At 54.3% G+C, this 22,310-nt stretch overlaps 1 protein-coding gene across 1 annotated transcript; it reads right to left on the reverse strand.

Moving 5' to 3' along the window:
* Nucleotides 1–9,490: 9,490 nt before the first annotated feature.
* On the reverse strand, nucleotides 9,491–11,871 carry NPW (neuropeptide W). The gene is made up of 2 exons (XM_074840997.1): nucleotides 11,415–11,871; nucleotides 9,491–9,903 (listed from the first exon to the last, which is right to left on the reverse strand). The coding sequence occupies exons 1-2, from the start codon at nucleotides 11,802–11,804 to the stop codon at nucleotides 9,868–9,870; spliced, it is 426 nt and encodes a 141-aa protein (XP_074697098.1). The 5' UTR covers nucleotides 11,805–11,871; the 3' UTR covers nucleotides 9,491–9,867.
* Nucleotides 11,872–22,310: the final 10,439 nt, after the last annotated feature.

Raw genomic sequence — 22,310 nt, forward strand, 5'->3', positions numbered from 1 at the left:
TGGGACCGGGACCGACACTAGGACCGGCACCGAGATCGGGACCGGGACCGGGACCCGGCACCGGCACCGAAGTCGGCACTGGGACCGGGCCAGCACCAGGACCAGCACCAGGACCGGGACCACCACTGGCACCGGGACCCACCACTGGCACCGGCGCCGGCACTGGGACCAGCACCGAGATCAGCACCGGGACCGACACCGGAACCGGCCCCAGGATCAACACCGGGTGGACGGAGCCGATGGAGCCCCAGAGTCGATGGAGTGGGGATGCCCAGAGCTGATCGTGGCCTCCCGGGCTCACGGATCGGGGCTGTGCGGGCCCATCTCCAGCTCCAGCAGCACGGCCCCCCCATCCCGGTGCAGCACAGAGCCCCCGGGCCGGGGCAGCCCCGGAGCTCCCCGGCCCAGGGCGGTGGGCAGCCCAACGGGCAGCCGGTTGGAGCCCACCACCCTCCAGGCCAGCCTGGGGACCGCTGCTGGCACAAAGCCTCTGAGCTGGGCCCCCCCTGCATCTGCGGGCCAGGCACCCCATCCCCACTCCCCTCCGGGAAGGGGTTACCGGGGCCAAGACTCACCCATGGGACAACGCAGCCTTCTGGGACACGGGCAAGAACCACCCCATGAAGGGGAGGTGATGAAGAGCAGGGCCTGGAGCACAGGCCGCTCATCCAGAGTCCATCCTGAGCTGATGGGATGCGGGGACCCCCTGGTCCAGGGTGGGGAGGATGGAGCCCAGCAGCTCCTCTGCCCACCCAGCCCCAGTCCCATCTCTGTGGGGTGTCTCTGCCCGGACAGCCAGCCTGGCACACGCAGAGCTCGTGTGTAGGTCCGTACCTACGTGTAGGTTCATACATATGTGTAGGTTCATGCCTATGTTCAGCTGTTCACGTGAAGGAGCTCGGAAATGGTTTGTGTCCCCCTGAACAGGGGACGGGTTGGGGTTCATGACCCAGCAGCTCTGCCGCACTGATCCCAGACATTCCCAGTGGGGAAAGGCTCCTCCTCCATCCCAGGAGCCCCTGCCGAGAGGCTGTCCAGGTTTCACTTCAAATGAGCTTGTTTTGGTGCAACACAGAGATCCCCATCTTCACCCTTTTGTGTTCCTGGTCTTCGTTTCCTTGAAGTCTTTCACAAGGAGGAGATGACCCAGATGAATTGTCGCAGCATTGGTGCTGTGTCGCGTTCCCGTGTCACAGGGTTTCTACCTCTCCTCAGTGGTATTTTTCCTTCCTCAACTGCTTTCCTGCCAGATTTTTACAGAGCTGAAGCAAATGCAGCGGCCAGCTTGAGGTGGTAAATAAAAGACGCCAGAAATTAATATTGATTTGCTTTTAATTTGTAGTCTGCTTAAAAAAAACAGACTTCCACTGCAGTCATACATAAAGTCAAAGGAAAGATGCTTGAACCAAAAAGATGCTTGGTGACACGTTTTAGAGGACAGTCACTATCCTGGAAAAAAATGGCATTATTTATCTCTGGCAGTTCTTCCCATCCTCATTTCCTATAGGCAGAAGCATCGATCTCGGCACAAAATCTTGTGTGACACGAGAGGAGGCCAGAGAGCCGGGAAATTCAGACACTGTTTTATTTGCTGTACAAGGCAAGTTCTCCCTTGAGCCTCTTTGTGGAGTCCTGAAGCTTTTATCAGGCTAGAAGAGTGCAAATAATTGATTTTTCCACTCACTGGCTAAACCAAAAAACTGGAGGGAGGGGGGGAGGAGAAGGAATTGTTTCAAGTTTATTTGAACAAAAAAGTTTTTCTTTTTATTCAGTGCAATAAAAACACAAGGGAGAAAATCTTTTGGGTGGTCACACAGAATATTTTAACCCTTTTGAATGTCTCTTTAAAAGTGTTGGCGGCCTGCAAAATAAAAAAAAAAGGGGAGAAAATAATCATGTCAAAAAGGTGAAAATGGGATGCTTGCATTTTTCAAAAATGATTTTTTTTTTTTTTTTGAGCACAAGCATTTTCTCCGGTGTGACCTGGATTTGTTTGTTTTTTGCAACCTCGGCATCTCCAAAAGGCTTTTTTTTTCCCAAAAAAAACATCTATTCATTGCAGGGAAATTAAGGAGGGTCAGGTGTCGAGTGCCACCTCTCTGGCAAGAGGATGTAACCCAGCAGAGATGCTGGGACCTGTAAACTGCTCCCGGGAAGGCTTTAGGGAACCTTCCAGCCCGTCTGTACTGGGCACAGGAGGCAGCAGCAGCCCAGTGCTCACTCCTGGGGGGCATCAGGACCCCGACCGAGCTGCTGCCGGGTCCCCGCTCCCGCAGGGACACATCAGGGATGGGGACGGGGTAGAGCCCCGACGCAGCACAGGATTTTTGCCTGCCTGCTTCTGGTCGCACACCTTGTGAGCCTAAACTGGAGGATTTATTTCACAATCCCAGGGCTGTGGGGACTGATGGAGCTGTGCTGTGGCCGTGCCTCTGAGCCCCGCCGGGTGCGCGGGGATGGGGTGCCCTGCCTGTCCTGGGGTGCACAGCTCAGCGCATGCTTTGGCACAGACGTGGTTCACAGAGAGATGCTGTATTTGCTGCAGCTGATGGGGGTGGCTCCAGCTTCGTGTGAAGGAGCTGGAAAGAACTTGAAAATGTGTTGCGGTACAAAACCCCCTCAGTTCTCGAGGCCATCCTGCCATTTCCCATCTGTGGCCTGTTGTAGAAAAAAAGAGAGCATAGGAGGGCTCCTGCACTTACTGGTATAACAGAGCCATGATTAAATCCAGCAGATACTGCACGGGCAAGGTTTTTCCATTTAAATTTCCGTGTGTTTTGATTTGGGCAGATACTTGAGTCTGAACTGGGCCAGCCTGGAGGCTGAGGAAGTTCGCGGGACCTGTGTGCTTACTGGCTTGGAAGGGTTTGAAGCTCTTTGTGTTTGACATCTGCTTCTAATTCCTTCACTGCACTTGATTGAGCAGCGACAGAGAATTACACCTGTGTCCTGAACACTCCTTGCTTTAGGCCTGATCCTGTGGCCTCACTAATGCAAAATACAGATGCTGTGAAAAGTTTCACAATTACAGAAATCAGGCTCCACCGGCTGGCTCCTTGGTGCGTTGGATGGAGGGAGATTTGGAGCCCATAGAGTCCATCATAAACTGGCAAAACCTCGGCTGATAACCCGAGCCTGTCCAGGCTGGCTTGTTTCTAAGGCAGGTGCAGAGGGTCAGGGCAAGGGGATCTCTGAGGGGGAGGATGGTTTGCCGAAGCTGGTGATGGAGTGCCGGTGCTTCCAAAGAAATGAGAGGTTTTGCACGTGCCTTTGGGTCATTTTCTGTCAAAGAGGACACATTTTCAAGACCCCAGGAGCCCCTTGTCTGCTCGTGGCTCCACCTCGTGCCTGTTGGATGGCTTTGGGCAGATCTTGTGGCTTCTCTCTCCCTTGCGCTTGTCCTGCTCAGGGATGGGAGCTTCACCAAGGCGGGGAGGGAGGGCAAGGAAAAGGCTGGGCGCTGCCGGACACCCCTCCCTTCGGCTTTCATGAGACACCGGTTTCCATCTCAGCTGTGGGAGCAGCTGGCAGGGAGATGCTCTTCCTCCCGCGCAGCCTCGTCCTCCCCGTCAGTGTGCTTTGGCCAGTGTTTATCCATCCCCTGCTCCACACCCAGCTTCCCACTGTGGAGCCGGAGCTCGCTGGGCTGGTTTGCAGCTGGGTTCCACGTCCCAGGAGACCTCGGCCACCCACAGCACCTTCTGCCTGGGTGTGGAGGAAGACCTGGGTCCCTCAGCTGAAGCTCAGGGATGTACCCTTGTGGGCAGCGGGGTTTGATGGTCCCCACTGGGAGCTGCAGAGAGCCACTGCTACTGCCACAGAGCTCTGACTATTAATAAATGAAGTCTCAGGCTTTCTGCCTGGCATGGATGCGGCCGTGCTCATTCCTCTCTTGTTTCGCCGTCGCTCGGCGCAGGGCTGCTGGGTCCCGTCTGCTCTCAGGGAGCAGCAGCTCCTGAAGAATGGGGAAAGGCTGATGATTTTTTTGTGCTACCAGAGGAACTGGGAATGAGAGGAGAGCTCGTAAAAAGCACCATCTCATTTTCTCTAGGCCTCTGTGTGTGGCACTATTGAGCTGTAAACATTTTCCAGGTTAGATTTATAGAGATAGAAGGAGAACTGATCATTAGGAGGATTAATTATATGTTTTGTGGGTTGTGAAAGTCCAGAAAGTTCAGTTATGCTGCTGAGAGCTGGGAGATCCCTCTTGCACAAGCTGGGAGGTAAGAATCTGCCCAGGTCCTTTCTTATTTACAAGCAGATAGCAGTGCTGTAGGTACCGAGCTGGAGGGGGCCTGGCAACACTTGGTGCTGTGCAGGCGTGGAGCTGGCGACAGTCCCCAGCCAGGTTGGGCACACCCGAGCCCTCCCACGTGCCAGCACCCCCATGGGCAAGTGTGCAAGCAACAACGCTGCTTCCACGCCCCAGCCCACCCTGCTCCGCACCCACTGTGTCTCCATGGCACGGGCACCCCTCTGCTAGCGCCGTGCAGGGCCACAGACCCACCACTGACCGCTATTTTCCCCTCAAAAAGCCAAAATCACAAAATCACAGAATCACAGAATCATTCAGGTTGGAAAAGACCCTTGGGATCATCGAGTCCAACCCTCAGCCCTACTCTGCAAGTTCTCCCCTACACCACATCCCCCAACAGCTCATCTAAACGACCCTTAAACACATCCAGGGATGGTGACTCCACCCCCTCCCTGGGCAGCCTATTCCACTCTCTGACCACTCTTTCTGGGAAACACTTTTTCCTAATGTCCAGTCTGAACCTCCCCTGTTGGAGTTTAAAGCCATTCTCTCTTGTTCTGTCACTAATCACCTGTGAGAAGAGACCAGCACCAACCTCTCTACAATGTCCTTTCAGGTAGCTGTAGAGTGATGAGGTCTCCCCTCAGCCTTCTCTTCCTCAAACTGAACAGTCCCAGCTCCTTCAATCGCTCCTCACAGGATTTATTCTCCAGGCCCTTCACCAGCTTTGTTGCCCTCCTCTGCACTCGCTCCAGCACCTCGATATCCCTCTCATATTCAGGTGCCCAAAACTGGACACAATACTCCAGGTCTGCTAAATGTCTTTAGCAGCTACAGGAAAAGCACATGGATAATACGACTGCAAAGGGACTTGCTCCTGGAGAGGCTGGTGCTGGCACAGCTTGTCCCGAGCTGGATGCCAGCTGGTGCCGGTGCCGGTGTCACACTGGCGTGTCCCTGTGCTTGCCGCAGCAAGGACATGGATGTAGGGGTTCATTTGCGCCACACTCCACTGCAGCTGGCTCCTCTCCTGCCAGAAGAAGCAGAGCGGAGGCCCCGCGTCACCAAATGTAGGAGTTGGACCTGAGCCCCGGGGGGGTGGTGGTGGCCTGAGCAGGGAGCAGCAGAAGCGCCTCAAGAGGCTCTTGCAGGGCTGGAGGTGAATGGAGATGGGGGGTTCCCAGCTTCACCCAGCTGGGACATCCCCTCCGCCAGCGCAGCTGCAGCACCCTGGGGTGCTGGGAGCACAGTGCTGGTGTTTTAGCATGGCCGTGCCCGGGTTTAATCCTACCGTGCAGTGAAAGTCATGGCCCAGGCTAAGGATTCTGGAGGCATCACCTCTTCTGCTGGCATGTCCAGCTCTGGATGCCACCCCAGCACCCAAGGACACCATGAGGGCTGGGACCATTCCTGCAACATCTTCTTGGCAGGAGCAGAAGGGTTAGGACACCCCCAGGGACCTTCGCTGGCTCCTGAGGTTTTTGCAGCTCTTGACGGGGTTCGGGGAGCACAGTTTGGTTAAGAGGCCGCTTCTCTTGAAGCTGCTGCATGGCTGGGCTGGGGGAGGATGGCTTCTTTCCGCTGCCTGATGGGGCTGCGTCTGGGTTTTGCTGTCTCCTGCACACATTCAAAGGAATATCCACCAGAAAATCAGACAGAGGAAATGCTCAGGCCTGGGGAGGTGCCTGTAACCCAGCATCTCAGCACCCAGAAGGGGCTGGAGGGGACCCCGAGAGGATGTTTCCTCTTTGCTGCACCACCAGCCGCTCCTGTGCCGGACCTGGCAGCGAGTGGGCACATCCCCAGGAGAGGGGCTGGGGACCTGGCAGGATGCCTGGGGAGCAGGCAGAGCCAGGCAGAGCAGGCAGCGCAGCGCTGGCATGGGTCACCTCCACTCCCGCTGGCACGTGCCCAGGGCAGGTGAGCTGCCCCCACGAAGCAGCGCGGGTGCTCCCCAAATACAGCCCTTGTGTACAGTCAACACGGGGGAGGCAGGAGCTGCCATGGCCCTCGGGACACCCTGGGGGGAGACTCGTGGGTGGGAGCGTGGGGCCCGCAGGAGGGTCCCGACCCGGCGTTTCCCTGTGGGCACCCTGAAAACAGCCCTGGGCTGCCACAGCTCAGCCGGGGAGATCTCTGCCCGTGTCTCTGTGCCGCTGACACCTTATCAGCGCTCTGGACAGCTTGGAAATAGGCAGAGCAGCAGGCACAGAGATACCGTTATCTCCTGCTCTCTGCAGCTCCTACCCCTTATCTCCAGCCTCAGTCAATTCCCTGGGGCAGCATCAGCAGGAAGGTGTGGACAGCCCGGCGGGACGGGACAGGATGAGACCCCTGGCAGACCCCAGCTCAGCGCCGAGTCCCGCAGCCCGCGGCTCCCACAGGGACCTTCAGGGCCATCGCAGGGACCGTCTGGGCTACTCAGCTCTGCCCAAGGGCTTTCCATCCTCAGCTGGCCCCCACCCAACCATGGCCACACACCAGTGAGGGGCTCAACCCTGGCTCGGCTCAGCCCCAACCGCCTGCATCCCGCCGGGGCGAGGAACAGCTTCTGGGCAGAGCCGACGACGGAGGAAATTCCTTGGGGAGTTTTCTTCCTCCTGGTGCACGCAGGAGCCCTGCAGCCATTGTGTGTGTGTGCGTGGGCCAGCCCCGGCGTGAGCTCACACCAGCTCCCCCGGGGCTGCCGGTTCCTGTCCCCAAAGCCCCCAGCCCCGGCGTGCCCAGCCGCCTCGGTGGATGCTGCTGCTCCCCTGGGAGAGGCCGGGGAGCCGGGAAGGAAAAGGAGCCGCCCCGGGCTCGGGCCGGGTTGGGGTGGGACGTTTTCCTGCCCGCCGCAGCCCCTGGGATTCGCCTGCCTCTTGGACTGGAACAAAATGCATCCGCTGGCACGACAGGCTGGGTGACGGCGCACCCCGTCCGGGAAAGCCTCGCTGCGTCAGCCAGCCCCAGCTCCGGCCCCGGCGGTGCTGGATCTGCAGAGCTCCCAGGCGGCACCTCAGCGATGGACCTGGGCCAGTGGCCAGATCCAGGTCCAAACCCCACATGTGCTGCACCAGGACCCTGAGACCGGGAGCAGCCCCATCCCTGGGCTGCCCTAATCCTAAACACGGAGCATCAGGATGGGCTTTAGCGCAGAGCTTCCATCCCCTCCTGGGCCCATGGTCTTGGCTGGGGCCGTGAAGACAGAGGGGCCCCCATGGGAGCAGTTTCCCCCTCTGCAAGGGCGCAGGGATGGGGACATGGTGGCATCATCCTCACCCCTCTCACTGCTCCTCAGCCCTCCCCATGCCCTGGCATCGGCGTGGCCACAGGATGGCATGGCAAAGCCACCCAGGTGCCACTGCACCCCCAGCACCCCTGGCACCCCTTGCCCACCACCCCACAGCCTCTGTGACCTGGTGGGACGTGGTGGGAGGGAAGGGGTGAGGTGTCCCACCATCACCTGGGGGTTTCTGAGCCCCCCATGTCTCCCAAAGCCCAAAGAGGTGCTGGGAATCACCCTCCTTGTCTGCAGTTACCCCCCACAAAGCTGCTCCGTGGCGGTCAAGGGCACTGGGACCCTGAGTGGGGTCAGGAGCCAATGTGCTGCTGAGGCTCTGGGCCTGTCCGTGCTCCCCTTGAAAGCTTTCATTCCCCCAATTTGCTGCAAACCCAGGCTGTGGCAGGCAGGGACCCAGCATCCTCCCAGAGAATCCCTGGGGCTGCATTTTATCTCGGGGTATCCATGGGGGCCAGGACAGGGGGTGCCCGTGGTTCAAGTTGTGGGGTCCCCGTAGTGTGGGTACGCAGCCCCACAGAGTGAGGGGGACAGGAGGCAGCTGGTGGGGAGCCTGGCATGTTTCCCAGGACCAGTCTTTTAGAAGGGATCAGATGAACATCCATCAGAGATGGCTGGGTCCTGCCCCAAGGCGGGAGGTGTAATTAAACACCTTCTTAAGCTTTCTTCCATTTTATTGAGCTTGTTGACCCCTAGGGAAGGCCCAGACCTCTCTGGAGAGCTGGGAGCACAGAGGAAATTATTTTACAGCCCCAGTGGGGAATCGGCTCATTGCTCCTCCACAGCAACAGAAAAATTATTTTACAAGGTGAGAAGTGAAGGGCTTGTGGTTAACTGAGCATCGAGCTGGTTTTGCCCCAGTAATTGGCACGTACAAGTGTTTCTTTCCGACGGATGAGGGCGGAAGCACGCGCTCGGGTCGCGTCTCTCATCACATCGTCCTTCATCCCCCGCTCTCTGTGCATCCTCCTGCGCAAAGCTGACCTTTACATTTTCTCCCTCATTTTATCACTTACCTCCATCAAGAAGGGCCTCGGCGGCCACTCCACTGCCTGATTGGCACCCTGACAGGTACGGCCCTTTCCAAGTGCAGCTGCCTAATGGGTTATTGGCAATCATGTCTCATTTGGCCCATCCGAGCACTGCGCCGCACTAACGAAGAGCAGAAATTGGAAAATCATGGGGGGGGAAGGGAGAAGGGACGTGGAAGAGAAACCAGTTGGGAATCAACCGGGAGAGAACAATCCTTCATGTGTTACAGCACCCCGAAATTGTCCCGGAGACCCAGCGAGGGGTGATGGCAGCGCCCCGGCGCAAGGGGCAGCACGGGCAGCAGGGCTCAGAGTGTGCCCGGCTCCCCCGACAAGCACCGCGACGGGTTTTTCCTTTCAGATCCAAACCAAAGGCAGCACAAACCCCATGGTCGGCTGCGGGGACTTGGCAGGAGCAGGCGGTTTATGCGAGAGGAGTGGAAATGTCTCTTTTTGCCAGATTTCCTGCAAAATCCGCCAGCGCTGGCGGGCAAGAGCTCAGCGATTCACGGGAGCCGGGCTCAGCCCCCAAACCTCAGTTTTCTCTAGAGCCCGGATCCCACTCACTCCAGCACACCCTCACCTCGAGGCTTCTCCCTGTTTTAATGGGAAATAACATTTATTTCCATCAGCAGAGACGTATATAAAATTAAGCTCTAACCAGAGCAGTGAGGACTCACAGAGCTTTTGTTCAGTCCAGTCCAGGAAAGATTTCTAACTTTGTCATCTTAATTGACAGTAACGCCTGGCAGTAACTCCCCGATGGGCAGTAAAAGAGATTTACCGTAAAGCTGCAGAAGAAACTGTCAAGGAGTTAAATCATGTTAGAAAAATCTGGGAGTGACCCAACCGCTGAAGTGCCTGCCCCGATCAGAGCCGTACCAGGTTTTGCTTTTAAAAAAACCCACAACAGCACAATGAAGCCAAAGTTTCTTTTGATCAATTCTCATTTTAATGAGGGCAGGTTCCTAGGAAGCAAACAGTACATGTTTGTATCATATTGCAAACAAGCTAGTACAGAAATCTAAAAAAAATAAACAAAAATAAATATCTTCCCTTTTTATTTCTCCCCAAGTTTATAGCACTAGGTTGACCTGAAAACAAGATGAAGTTACCACTGCGTCTGGGCAGCGGCCGCGAAAAATCAGATTTTTTGGAATGCAATTGTCTGTATGGTTTCAGAGAGGCCAGAGTACCCAGAGATCCGCTGATGAGACTCTTCCTCGCCAGCTAGGGTGAAGGGTTTCCACCTTGGGCAGTCAGTGCTCCTCCGGTGCTTGAAGCAGCAATGCCAGGGCCCTTCAGCGGATCAGAGCCACGTTTTCAAGCGGGAGAAGCTGAAAGGAGAAGATGGGCCGGGTTATTTCGGAGCCTCATCTCAGCGTCCGGCTTCACACCCGAGCCTTGCCACCACCTCCCCCCCACGTGGGACCCCATTTCCCCCCGAACAGCGCTTAAACCAGCGCTGCATTCGTGATATTCATGAAATATTCTCTGTGGGCTCTGATCCGGCTCGTGGTAGCTGCAGACTCCCCTTCTCCCGTGGTGCACGCAGATAAACCCCACGCAGATGCCCAAATACCGGGCTTGGACCTGCCTGCGAGGCTCCCGTGGAAATCTGGCTGGGAAATCCGAGGGATGCGCACACGTCCGCAGGTCCAGAGCCCCGACCACGGTACCTGGAGCTGCTCTGCCCGCACACAGCCAGGCTGCCAGAGGTAACGGGCCAGCGCAGACATAACGTCGGGCTGAGCTGACCTGTCTGGGCTTTCCCAAAAAGATCCTAATCCCAGATTTCCTCCAAAAAAAGAAGCGGGGGAGGAATACGGCTACGTGTTTCAAGGGCTGATCCAACAGCTAAAAGCCTCCGTGGATTTCAGCTGGATGTTGCCTCCAGCTTTACATAAGAGGAAAGAAATTTAATGTCTGGAACCAGCCCCGCGGCAGTCCCACGCAGCCTGGCTGAGCCCTGAGCGGGCAGGGAGGGGGGTCCTGTCGAGGCGCCCCACTGACACCCCTCCCAGCCCTGGCAGCTTGGCCCCACAGGCTGCGGGTTGGTGATACACCAAACAGGGGGGGCACAGAAATCCCCCAGCTCCTCCTTTTGCTGCCCTAAAGCCAAAGGGCAGCTCCTCCAAACGCGTCCCATGGGGAAGGGGAACAACAGCCCCCTCCTCCCGGCCCGCTTTGGTGGGTGCAACAAACCTTGTGGTTCAAGTTCAAAAAAGCAGCAGAGACTCAACGCACGCGTCCGCACTCCCGCAGCAGTGATGGAGCTGCAGCCCCCCACCCCCCCCGTGGGGTCACGGCTCCTTTCACCCCCTCACTCCCCCACATCCTCCCAGCCCAGCCAGGGCTGGCGTGCAGAAGGTGGGGTGGGTGGTGGGGGGCAGCCCCCCACATCTGGGTGATGCCATGGGGCAGCCCAGCTCTCTGCTTGGGGCACCCTGAAACCCCGGTGCCTGCAGCAAGGCTCCATGTACCCTCAGTCACCAGGTGAAACCCCTCCATGGCTCTGTGCACCCCCAGTTACCTAGTGGAACCCCTTCAAGGCTCCATGCACCCCCACTTACCAGGTGAAACCCCTCCGTGGCTCCATGCACCCCCAATTACCTACTGGAACCCCTCCAAGGCTCTGTGCACCCCCCATTACCTGGTGGAACCCCCCCAGCACCCCAGGGTGCCGCAGAGAGACGGCAGCAAAGCTCCTGCACCCCAAGCACGGCTGACACCCCTCAAGCACGCCGGAGCGCTGCGGAGAGACCGTCCCCCCCCAACCCCGCCGACACCCCCGGGCTCCACCTCCCACACCCCCCCCTCCGCCGCCCGTCGGGGCCCGGGGGGTTACCTGAGCTTCGCGGGGGCCGGGCGGGGGCCGGGCGGGGGCCGGGCGGGGGCCCCCCCAGCCCCAGCCCCTCCGGAGCAGACGCTGCAGGAGGCGGCCGGGGCCGGGAAGCGGCGGCGGGGGGGGCGGTGGGGTCTCCCCGTCGGGGCGGTCCGGGGGCGGAGGGGGGTAGGCGGCGGGCGCGGCCCCCCCGGGGCGCCGCGGGGGCTCGGCCGGCAGCTCCCGGCGCCAGAGGTACGGGGAGCGGCGGACGCCCATGAGCAGCCCCGAGGCGCGTCCCACCGTGTGGTACCGGGGGCTGGCGACGTGCTTGTACCAGGCTCCCGCCGGCAGCATCAGCCCCAGCAGCACCAGGGCCCCCCAGGCGCCCCCCGACAGCTGCCCCCTCGCCATCGCGCCGGGCTGCGGGCAGGGCTGCGGGCAGGGGGTGCGGGCAGGGGTGCACCCCGGCGCCGGGCGCCCCAGCGAAGCCTGTCCCGCTCCCGCGCCCCGCCGGTTTATACCGCCGTCGGGAGGGGCACCCCGCGGCTCCGCCCCGGCAGCCCCCGGCCGCCCCGCTGACAGCCCCCCCGCACCTCCTACCTGCCGCCTCAGCCTCCCCCTCCCCTCCCCGCTCCCCCTGCGACCTCTCCCCCAGGACGCCGGCATCCCCCCCCAGGGCCCCGAGCATCCTTGAGCACCCCCAGTGCTGCCCTGAGCAGCCCCCTGCAGCCCCGAGCACCTCCCTTGCCACCCCGAGTATCTCCTCTGCAACCCCGAGCATCCTTGAGCATCCTGAGCATCCTTGAGCACCCCCCCCTTCAGCCCTGAGCATCTCTGCAGCCCTGAGCATCCTCGAGCATCCTGAGCTTCCTTGAGCACCCCCAGTGCTGCCCTGAGCACCTCCCTGCAACCCTGAGCACCCTTGAGCATCTTCCTTGCAACCTTCAGCATCCTCCTCATGGCCCAAGCAGCCTCTCTGTGGTCCTCTTTGCAGCCCTGAGTATCTTCCTCCTGGCCCTGAGTCTCTTCTCCCCACCACCCTTAACAGCCCCCCGCAGTGCTGAGCACCCCCCTGCAGCCCCACAAACCCCCCTGGAGCCCCCAGAACCTTCCTGCAGCCCTGCATCCTCCCCGGCCCCTCAGGACCTGCTTGGCAGCAGCAGGATTTACTGCTGGAAGAAGAGATGTTATATACTGACCCCTTGGGGGATACAACACCCCCCTCCTTCAGGTATGACCCCCAGCCTCACCACCTGGAGAGGGGCTGACTCCAAGGTGCAGGAACACGCCCTGGAGGAACTGTAAGTAAGAACAAATTGCAGTGATTTTCAGCAAAATTCCTCCCGAGTTGGGTACCTGATGGAGGTGGGTGACGCGGACCGAAGCCTGGCGTTGGTTACCTGCCGCGGTGCTGAGGGGGTGCAGAGGGCCCACACGTGTCCCGGTGCAGAGCTCGCCTGGCTCCACCACCTTCGTAGCACCCACGAAGTGGTGAGCCCTGATTTCACTCCCACCTTGCTCAGCTTAAACTAATGTCCCACCAGCAGTTCAGGGGTCCCAGCGCAGGGCAAAGTCACAACTGCTTAAGAGGTGTGAAGTGATGGGAAGAGACGAGGCACCGATCCTGCACAGGGGGGCTCAGACAGCTGCTGAGCTCCTGTGAAGCTCAGGCCCCCCACGACTGCTGCCCCTGGCATCACCGTCTGCTCTTGGCCACTTTTCCCTCCCAGTTTCAAACAGCAGCTGCCCCACTTCCTACCCAGACAGCAACTTCAGTGGTAACTCCTGCTCTTCCATCTCTTTAGGAAAAAAAGATGACCCAGGAGGTGAAATACCTGATTCCCATGGGACGCTGCCAACTTGTTTTCCTCTCACCGAAGCCGAATGCCTTCATAATCCAGAGAAATTACAGGACCTGGTATTTCCAGCCCCTTCCAATGCTCCTCTGGTGCCACTTCTTAACAAACGGGGAGGGTTAGGGGATTCAGTAACACCATCCCCACTGCCTCCTGCTGAGAGCCACTTCCTGTTGGCTGGATCCAACTCTTGTGACCACACCAAGTTTTACCCGTAGATACTTTGGAGGGATGCGAGGAGCTGGTCGTTCTGCTCCCTGCTGCGATTTGGAGCCCGCAGCGGACAGGAGTGAGCCGCTGCTTTGCGCCTTCTCCTGCAGTGAAGTGCTCAAGACCACTTGGAGTGGATTTGTCAGGCTGCTTCCCCTCCTCTTCTGCAACTCAGTTCTTCTTAAATAGGATATTACTGTGAATTTTGCCATTCCAGTCAGGTGACTTTTTCCCCCAGATTCCTTAATAAAGCCAAGCAGGTCAAATTTATGCTCATCAGGGAGCAATTCTAGTTCCTCTTGTTTATTAGCCAAGTTCTTGGCTTTATACACTGAACTATGACTAAATAATTTCTTTTTTTTTTTCAGGCCACACAGAAACTTGATGAATTTTATTCTCAGCATCTTGCATGCTCCCATGTGCCCACTTCTCCTTGTTGATATTATTTTAACATGCTCTTGAGGACTCCGGCCAGCCTGCTTCCCCCCGTTGGGCTCCCCAGCTCCTTACCAGCATCCATCCACCCCCCATCTTCTCACGTCCAGCAAGCACCAGTTCGCAGCAGTGATGCTTTCTCCATCAGCCCAGCTTGCAGACATCAGCGTTTTGTGACGCTCTGCTCAGGCATGGGGACGTGTTTGCACGTTCAAGCAGGAGACAGACCCGTGTTGGGGACCTCTGGGCGTGCGGGAGCGGGTTCTGCTCATCTCAGCCAAGGAACAACCTCCTCCTTGGCCAGGCAGGGCCAGAGCGAGCAGGGCTGGGGGCTGCGGGAAGGAGGAGGAGGAAAAGAAAAGTGCAAAACAGCAGTAAGACATGGGGAGGTGTAAGACAATCATGCAAAGCCTCATGATTTTCCTCTTCTGGGAAGGCTGGGAGTTAAATTCCCAGTTGGTAGGAGGGGGATTCTGGCCTTTTCCCCAGCGGAGTGCTGGAAGTCACGTCTGTGCAGAGCACGACTCATTTCTGTTAATGAACCAGACCCAGAAAGTCCATGGCGCAACTTCTTGGAAGCACCCAGGCTTACAGTAAGGACGAAGCCAGGCTCCCATCTCCCACCGAGCAGCTCGCTGACGGGTGGGCTATTTTCATCCCCCTCTGAGTGCTCTGGACATTCTGAACGGCCTCACCACTTTCACGTTCTATTAGAGCCATTAATGAATGGCATCGGTACAGCTCACAACCACATCGCATCCCTCGCTGGTCACCGAACTCCAGTCCACAACGGGACACGCACTGCCAGGTTTATCTCACTCAATCAAGAGCCATTATACCTCCTTCTCCCCCGGCGAGACGGATCAATCCTGAACGACCTGGCGCTCAGTCTGGAGAAGGCAGAGCTTGTTCCTCCCTCTGCCCCCATTCCCAAGCAAACAGGCGGTTTTAGCAGCTGATGTTTCACTGCAGCAACGCACCAACGTGGGCTCAACCTTCCCACCCAGGAGTGGAGGATTTTCTCATTCCCAGAGATCTGCCTCAAGTGTCTTTTACGTGTATTTTTGGCATAACTTGAATAACTTGTCACGCTGATAAACTCTCCGGGAACTGAACTGAACTCTTTCCTCCCAGTGCATGGAAAGATTCCCGCTTAGAGCCAGCCTGTTGCGTCTTCAAGGCACTTTGAGATCCTTCAGGCTGATACAGCAAGGCTCCGGATCTCGAGCAGAGTGCACGTTTCCTCTCCCAAGTATTTTTAAATATTTTTCGAACAAAACAGCTGACAAGCAATTTCTCTTCTATTTATATTCTAAGTAGCTAAAATATAATTTTAGGACTCGTATTCCCCTCACAGAAGCTGATGCTCCCGCAAACACCGTAGCACATCAGCAGACACATCGCACCGTGCTCCTCGGAGGTGGTCTTTGTGCCAGGAACTCCCCCAGAGGAACAAAATCCTGGTTCTTCTTGGTAGATAAAAAGCTTTTGAACAGATCCTGGCTCCTATGGAAGTTTTCTACAAACTCCTGTAAGATTTCAGCCTTTCGGATCACTTTTATAAGTTGCAGGTACTTGGGTTCACGCCCGAGCAGGGTCCAGCTGATCTCAAGCCCTTTTGAAAACCCCACTTTTATGTTTTCACTTAATAAACATAATTATTAGCTCCAGCATCACATTTGTCAACTACACAGACACCAAGCTGAGACTTTGCTCAGCTACCCCAGTGCTCGAACCCTTAATAATGTTATTCCACATTTGTCGAGGTGAAGGGGAGTAGGATCGAAGCATATGGCTCTGCTGCTGAACAGATTTAAGGTCTTTTTCTTTTGTTTTGGAACAAAATCAATCTTTCTGTAAGAGGAAGACTCTGCTGCAGCTTCCCATCCCGCTGGATGCTCGGGCTCTCCAGGAGGTACCTCCCTCTTCTCTGCTAGACCAGCCATCCCCACTGCAGCTCTAAGATGAGCTACCAGAGCATGAATCAGGGTTTCAGTCTGAAAAACTGCCCGGGGGACCCCACGGCTGGGGGGCAAGAGGGGTGAGCAGCTGGAGCGTCACGTCTTAAACCCCTGCAATAAACCCAGCCGAGCTCTCTTACAGCCCTGACTCTCCACCCAGTTTAATGCCTGTTGTGCTCTCACCTCCCACCACACACATTACTGCACCCATTCAGGATTTGTGGCTTTTGAGAATGATCTAAATGAATTTCATGTCCCAGAAAGAGGCACTTGAAAAATAAACCGGTGTGGTTTAATGATAGCATTTTCCACATTTTTATTATAATGACTCTGGTGTTTATTGGAAGGTTAGCGACTCAGCCGAGCATGAAAACAAAGCAATTGAAGAGGCCAGCCCTGTGATGGGGTCTCTGCACGCTCGGGCATTAATGCTCATTCTATACATCACACTTCTTGGCCATTTGGGCTCTACAGCATCTCCCTGTGGGAGTATGATGAGAGGATGGAGGCAACATCATTTTGGATGAGGAGCCTCATGCGCTCTGGTACAGAACCCGCCTCCTCCTGCGGCTGTGCAGCGCTCTGCAAACTCACACCGCCTCTCTTAATTGTGATCATCCTGTTTTTCAGGTTGGGAAACCGAGGCCCAGAGTGTTCAGGTGAGTTGCCAAAGACCTCACAAGCGAATGGCAGGTCTGGCCAAGTAACGGAGCCTCCTGCTGCGAGGTCCTTCACCTGCAGACTGCGCCTGGCTCGCCTTCCTTCAGAGGGCGCATGTTTGCCTCGGAGAGATGGGCACAAAACAGCCAAAAGGCAAAAGAGGCTTCACGGCTGTGAAATCTGCTGGAGGCACAAGAAATAGGAAAGGAGCTGAAGTCAGAGGTCGCAGCAGGGATGAGCTTTGCTACTCATTCCCCACCAGGCAGCACCACGCTCATCCCGAGTCGGTGGAAAGCCCGGTGCTGCTGGCAGTTATCGTTCAGACGAGGTTTGAAGCTCAGCATCTGGGCAACCTGGTACTAAAGATCCACCCTGAAAAGATGAACGTGACAAACACCCTGCCTGGCTGCCCAGGAGGTCAGAGGCTTGGGACCCTGCCACTCCATCCCTGCTAGCACACCGAATTTCTGCGGCTCACCCTTCACCTACTTTCCCAGACTCACATCCCTGCTGCTGCCTCTTGCATTACTTCAACCCAGGAGTGAGTGAAGTCTTAATGGCAAGAAAAAATATATTCCCACACATGTGGCTCAGCAAACCCTGATGCTTTCCAACACCCAACCCACTGCTGAGCTCTCCTGGTGAATCAGAACGAGTGTGTTTTGCTAAGGAGTGTGGATTGAGCCACTTAGTGAGCGGGACCCAAGCAGGCTCGGTCCCTCGGGTACCACAGTGACAGCACCCCAGGCAGAGAGTCCCAAAAATAACAACCTTTGCCATTTTCTCGCATCTAGAGTGTGTCCTTGTGTAATAAATTCAGATTACGGAGCGATTCCTTTCACCAGTGATTCAGAACATGCTGATTAAATGCTATTTCTTTGTTCCTCTGAAGTAAAGGAACTGTAGCTGATACAAACAAATTACGGTTTCAAACTGTGAGGCAAGACACACCTTGACTCCGGGATAAAGCTGCTGCATATTTTGGTGGTTCTGAAGAGAAAGAGGAAACAATAAGTGGTATTTCCTAATGTTGCAGATCTTATTAAAGTGTACTAAATTAATTAGTCCTAAGAAACAACTAATTCCTCACTATTTTTAGACTCGTGTACTATTTTAAGAGATTTTTTTCCAGGGTCCAGTCACATGGAAGTTAAACAGCAAGCAGTGAAGTCTCCATAGGATAATAAACTATCTCAAATTACTTTGCTAATGGAACAAAGAGTGCTGTAAATGTCACACATGATATAACAACAGCGGTAGAAACCTTTACATGAAACAATGGATCCATTAGCACTCAGTTTAAAAAAAAAAAAAAACCACAGACTCGCGAGACTTTTGCATAGTTTCATGGAGCTTGCTGCTCCAAGCCAAATGAACTTGTTTGTTCACTCGAATTCTGCAGCTGAGCTCACAACACGGCATCCAACGTACTAATCACACACACACTCTCAAGGCACCAATCATTTAAGATTTCAAAGCCCTTTATAGACGGTAATTAAGTCCCATCGCACCCTGCTGAGTCAGTGGAATTATTTCTGCTTAAAACTGAGGTACGGAGAGGGAATAACCGAATCATTAATTGGAGACCAAAACTGAACCCAGGTACAGACCCAGGTCCTCTGCACTGCCCACCAAACTCCACTAATGGGTCCTCGCCTCTCCAAGCTTAATGAAGCAGTTCATCATCGTACAAGCTACGGGCACAATCCTTCACTTCTTATGTGACTCATCGGCTTGGGAACCTGACTCTGATGGGGCTACTTGGGTGAAAGGATGAACTGTCAGAAACCATTGCATCGTCCATCCATCCAGCCCCGTATTTTGTCTATTTTGCTTCCAAAAGTTGCGGTTGGCAGAATATTAAGAGAGTCTCTAGACATCTCAAGGGCTGAAGCAACGTCATCGAAGAGGGATCTGGACGCGGCATAACACCGCCAAAGAATCATGATGAAAAAATCACGGGGATGTGGCGTGACAGCGTTGCCTTAGAAAAGCAGCAAGGAAGCAGCAAAGATAAAAATCTGAAATGCAGGTAAGAGAGCAGGGGAAAAAAAAGATGCCATCAGATGGCTGTCTCTAAGGCAAGCAGATTTCTCAGCCCCCTCCAGTCCATGATTCAGTCTTTCTCCTGGAAGTAATTTACAATAACGAAAGCGAGCTAATACCCAGATGTGTGAAGGGCAGAGTATATTTGGCTCCGATCTGAAGCATGTTTACTGTAAGGAGGAAGAGTTGTAAGATGAATCTTTTCTTTGACAGCTCTGAGATCTCTTAACCAAATCCCACACAACCCCGAAGTGCTCTCCCATTTTCTTGAAATTTAATTAGGTGAGGCTATATTGTACACACAATTATATACGAGTAAGATAATTGGAGTAGAGGGCTCTAAGGCATGTAGATGAGAACAAAATTTGTCTTTAAGCAAATCTGCACAGGTGGAGTATGTTTTGCTTGGCATGAATACTTTGCCGGATTGAGCTATATTTGTAAAACCCTCTGAGATATCAAAAAGGAGGCGTGTTACCAGTCCCATTCCTGGGCCAGCACTACAACTAGAATTAAATATGCTACAACTTTGTTGCAAGAAGCACAACGCTATGACAAGAAGCCCGGTGTCCCCCACTGACCACATGCCATTCTTACTGCTTTGTGCAGTCCCTGTAGGTGCAGGATGGATGCCCCCCCCAAATCTAGCAGCGGACAAAAAAAATATCAAGTTATTCAGGGCACCAAATGGGGGGTCAGGAGCTCTGAGCTGCACTCCCGAAGTTATCAGTTATTTGCTATCTGTCCTCTCCAACTTTCTGAGCCTCAGCATCGCTGAATAGAGAACTGGAGATGAAAACGTATCTTGTCCCTTGACGAGCACGCCCAGATCACCAGGCAGAACGTGCGTTTGCCAAGTCTGACGCCGGGCTGGGCTGGATTCAGCGTGGTTAAGGTTTGGTCACAGCTCAGCTCCACAGACGCTCCCGCTCCCGAGGCTCCCACCCTGCCCAGAGCATCTCGCAGTGCCCCGCTCTGGCTGCCCCGGCCCCTCGATGTGCCCCAGCACCAGCTCTCCTCCCCGCTGTGAAAAGTGGGGCACGGGCAGCCGGGGAGCTCTTGCTGCCGCGGCGCTTTGCCTCTCCCGTTGACGTTAGCTCCTGTAATGTTATTTGAAAACCGAGCTCTCTCGAGGTCCTCATCCTGTTCTGGGAATTTGCACACTGGCGCTTCACCTTGAAAGCCTACTGCTGTTTCTTTCCCCCACTGTTCCTTTGAATTCCCATCTAGGTAGTGTATTTTCTGTTAGCTGCACTCACCCTGCTCACATCCTCCAACAAGCCACTGCTGAAGAAAACTCTATTGCTAGACTAATGTTTATGAATGCTTTAAAATACAACTCTGCTTCTCAGCATGTGTCTCTCTTTAGACTTTAAGGATCCTGCCCCTCCCTGTTCATCCTTCTCCTCTTTAAGGAATCGCTGCTTTTCAGAAAACCTTGTACCACCAAATTACATTTTTTTTGCAAATAAAGATCTTGGAGGAAAAGTCCCTCATCCGATCTGAAGTTGCGCGTCGTGCAGAGTGCATTGTGCCTGTCAACAACTCAGAGGCCTGTGGTATGCCTCTCTAATTGAACTTTTAAATATAAAAACATGCGTTTGTTTAAAAAAAAGGTGAACTATTAATGTGATTAGTAATCGCAGACTGGGATATTTCTTAGATGCAGGAAAATAACAGACCAACTTCTTATCAGTCCCACAGGCAAGGCTGTTGGTATATTTGATCCAAAACCTTGTAGGGTGAAAACCCCCGACCCTGCTGACCCTCACACAGCCCGACATGGCACAAGCTGTTTGATTGCACGGGTGGTCTCAGAGGAGGCAGCGTGATGTGTCTGGGACAAACAACGCTGATCTTAGAGCAACCTAAAATGTTATTTTCAGCCTTAAACTGAACCACAAACTTCGGTCTCTAATGAGTGCGGATGGTCAGGGTTATAGGTTTAAACCTGCCCTCAGACGAGGTACTTGTGTGAGGCCACTGCTAATAAGAGGCTGTCTGAGCCTTATTTTAAAAAAAAGAAGCCATGAGAAAATTATGACTTTTAACAGAAACTTTGTCAAATGAAAGCAAATTTCACTGTTATGCACTAAGTATCTTGACTGCAAATGAACCGCATCCACATCAAGCTGTGAATATGAAATTAATCTAAGGCATAACCTTTGGATCTACACTTTGACAATATTTTAGTGCTGAGCTATAAATATTTGATCTGTTGCTCTTCTGAGTAAAATGGATTTGTTGTGCTCATCTGCAGAGTTATCAATTATTCCAAAGTATATTTATTGCTGATTAAATGACTTGAAAAGCGCCTTTTTCTTCTGATGTTATTATGTGATATCTAGCAAGTAAACACGGAAATTAACTATCCCTAGCACCAATATTAACCCTTTATCTTGGGACGAAAACACTTCCTGTCTGACAACACATAGAACTAAGCACCAACCAAGATATTTACAACACACGCTGGAGCCTAGTTAATTATATATGATTATATTTCTTTATGTTTTGGGGTCACAGTTAGTGCTAAGATCCAGCTTCCATTTGCAATCACTAGAGAAATAAAACAGCATCCTTAAGTCATCAGCAAAGAATGATTCAATCCATTGAAAGAGAATTATAAAACCTCCTTGCACCATGAAGTAAATGAATCTAAACCCATGACTCACATACAGCGGCAGGATGATTTTTCAGAACAACGATGAGTTGGAAACAGACTTTGGTGAATAGTCTGAATATTGGCTTTTTAGCAATTCTTTCTTCTGCTCGCTGAAGGTGAGGACATCAAGAAAGCAGGAGTAGCTTGTGCGATGATATTGAAATGGCACGGGGGGGGTGTGTGTGTGGCATTTTACACCTGTGTAAAGACCTGGCACACCTCTGGCAAAGCCGTGTTCCGAACAGAGCTGCAGTTTGCAGGATGTGACACAGAAGGGCTGTTCAGACCTGTTATCTGGCGTGCTGTGGAGCGAGACCAAGAGGCAGGAGTTAAGGAAACCCCAGCTTTGCCGAGGGCCGCCCCGGCAGCGTGCCAGAAGCGGGGCTCTGGGTTGGTTTGGGTCGCTGGATGGCTGCATGTAGAGGACAGGGCTGGATCTGGGCTCCTGGCCTGCACTAGGATTGATACCTTACATGGGTTTTGTTCCAAAGAAACTTCCCGGATCTAGTTTATGGTTGAGGACTCAGTGAGAGTGAGAAATCTGACTGGTACGAGCTTTCACTGCTGATGGAAGCTCAGCTGCACCGTGAAGGGACACAAAACCTTCAGCGGTTTCCCCCTTCAGACACCGATTGTAGTAAATATCATCTGAAAAGCAGAAAATGCCTCAGCTGATGAGCTGCCAGCAATGCTGCCTGCCTGCAGCACCCTGGAAAAGAGTCAGCGCTTCCTTTCACCAGGAACATCACAACGTTACCGGTGGGGAAAACACACTGGTCGGAACAGGCGTTGCAGGATCAGGTCCTGGGCGCTCCCGGCCCTGTAGGAACCGGTGTCACCAACCTGCTCCTACCCACACAACTGAAATCCGACAAGTACAAACTCCAGCTCTGCCCAGTCGCTTTGTCACCATGTTCCTTGTGATGAGTAATGTCACTTTTAAGCCTAATTATGCAGGTATATTTATTATCCTATGCTTGGCCATAGCGCTGGGGTACTTGCGTAATTTCACAGACGAGTGACACTTAAGACAGCACATTACTGTCAGCAGCCTCCATCTCATTTCATGCTAATTGCTCTCCAAAAT

This window comes from Strix aluco, chromosome 15, assembly GCF_031877795.1.
Source record: "Strix aluco isolate bStrAlu1 chromosome 15, bStrAlu1.hap1, whole genome shotgun sequence".
Classification (NCBI taxonomy): domain Eukaryota; kingdom Metazoa; phylum Chordata; class Aves; order Strigiformes; family Strigidae; genus Strix; species Strix aluco.

Coding starts and splice junctions, on each gene's coding strand:
- NPW (XM_074840997.1), bottom strand. CDS start 11,804: ATGGCGAGGGGGCAGCTGTCGGGGGGCGCCTGGGGGGCCCTGGTGCTG. Junction 9,904..11,414: donor CCGGCCCCCGCGAAGCTCAG/GTAACCCCCCGG, acceptor TTCTCCTTTCAG/CTTCTCCCGCTTGAAAACGT.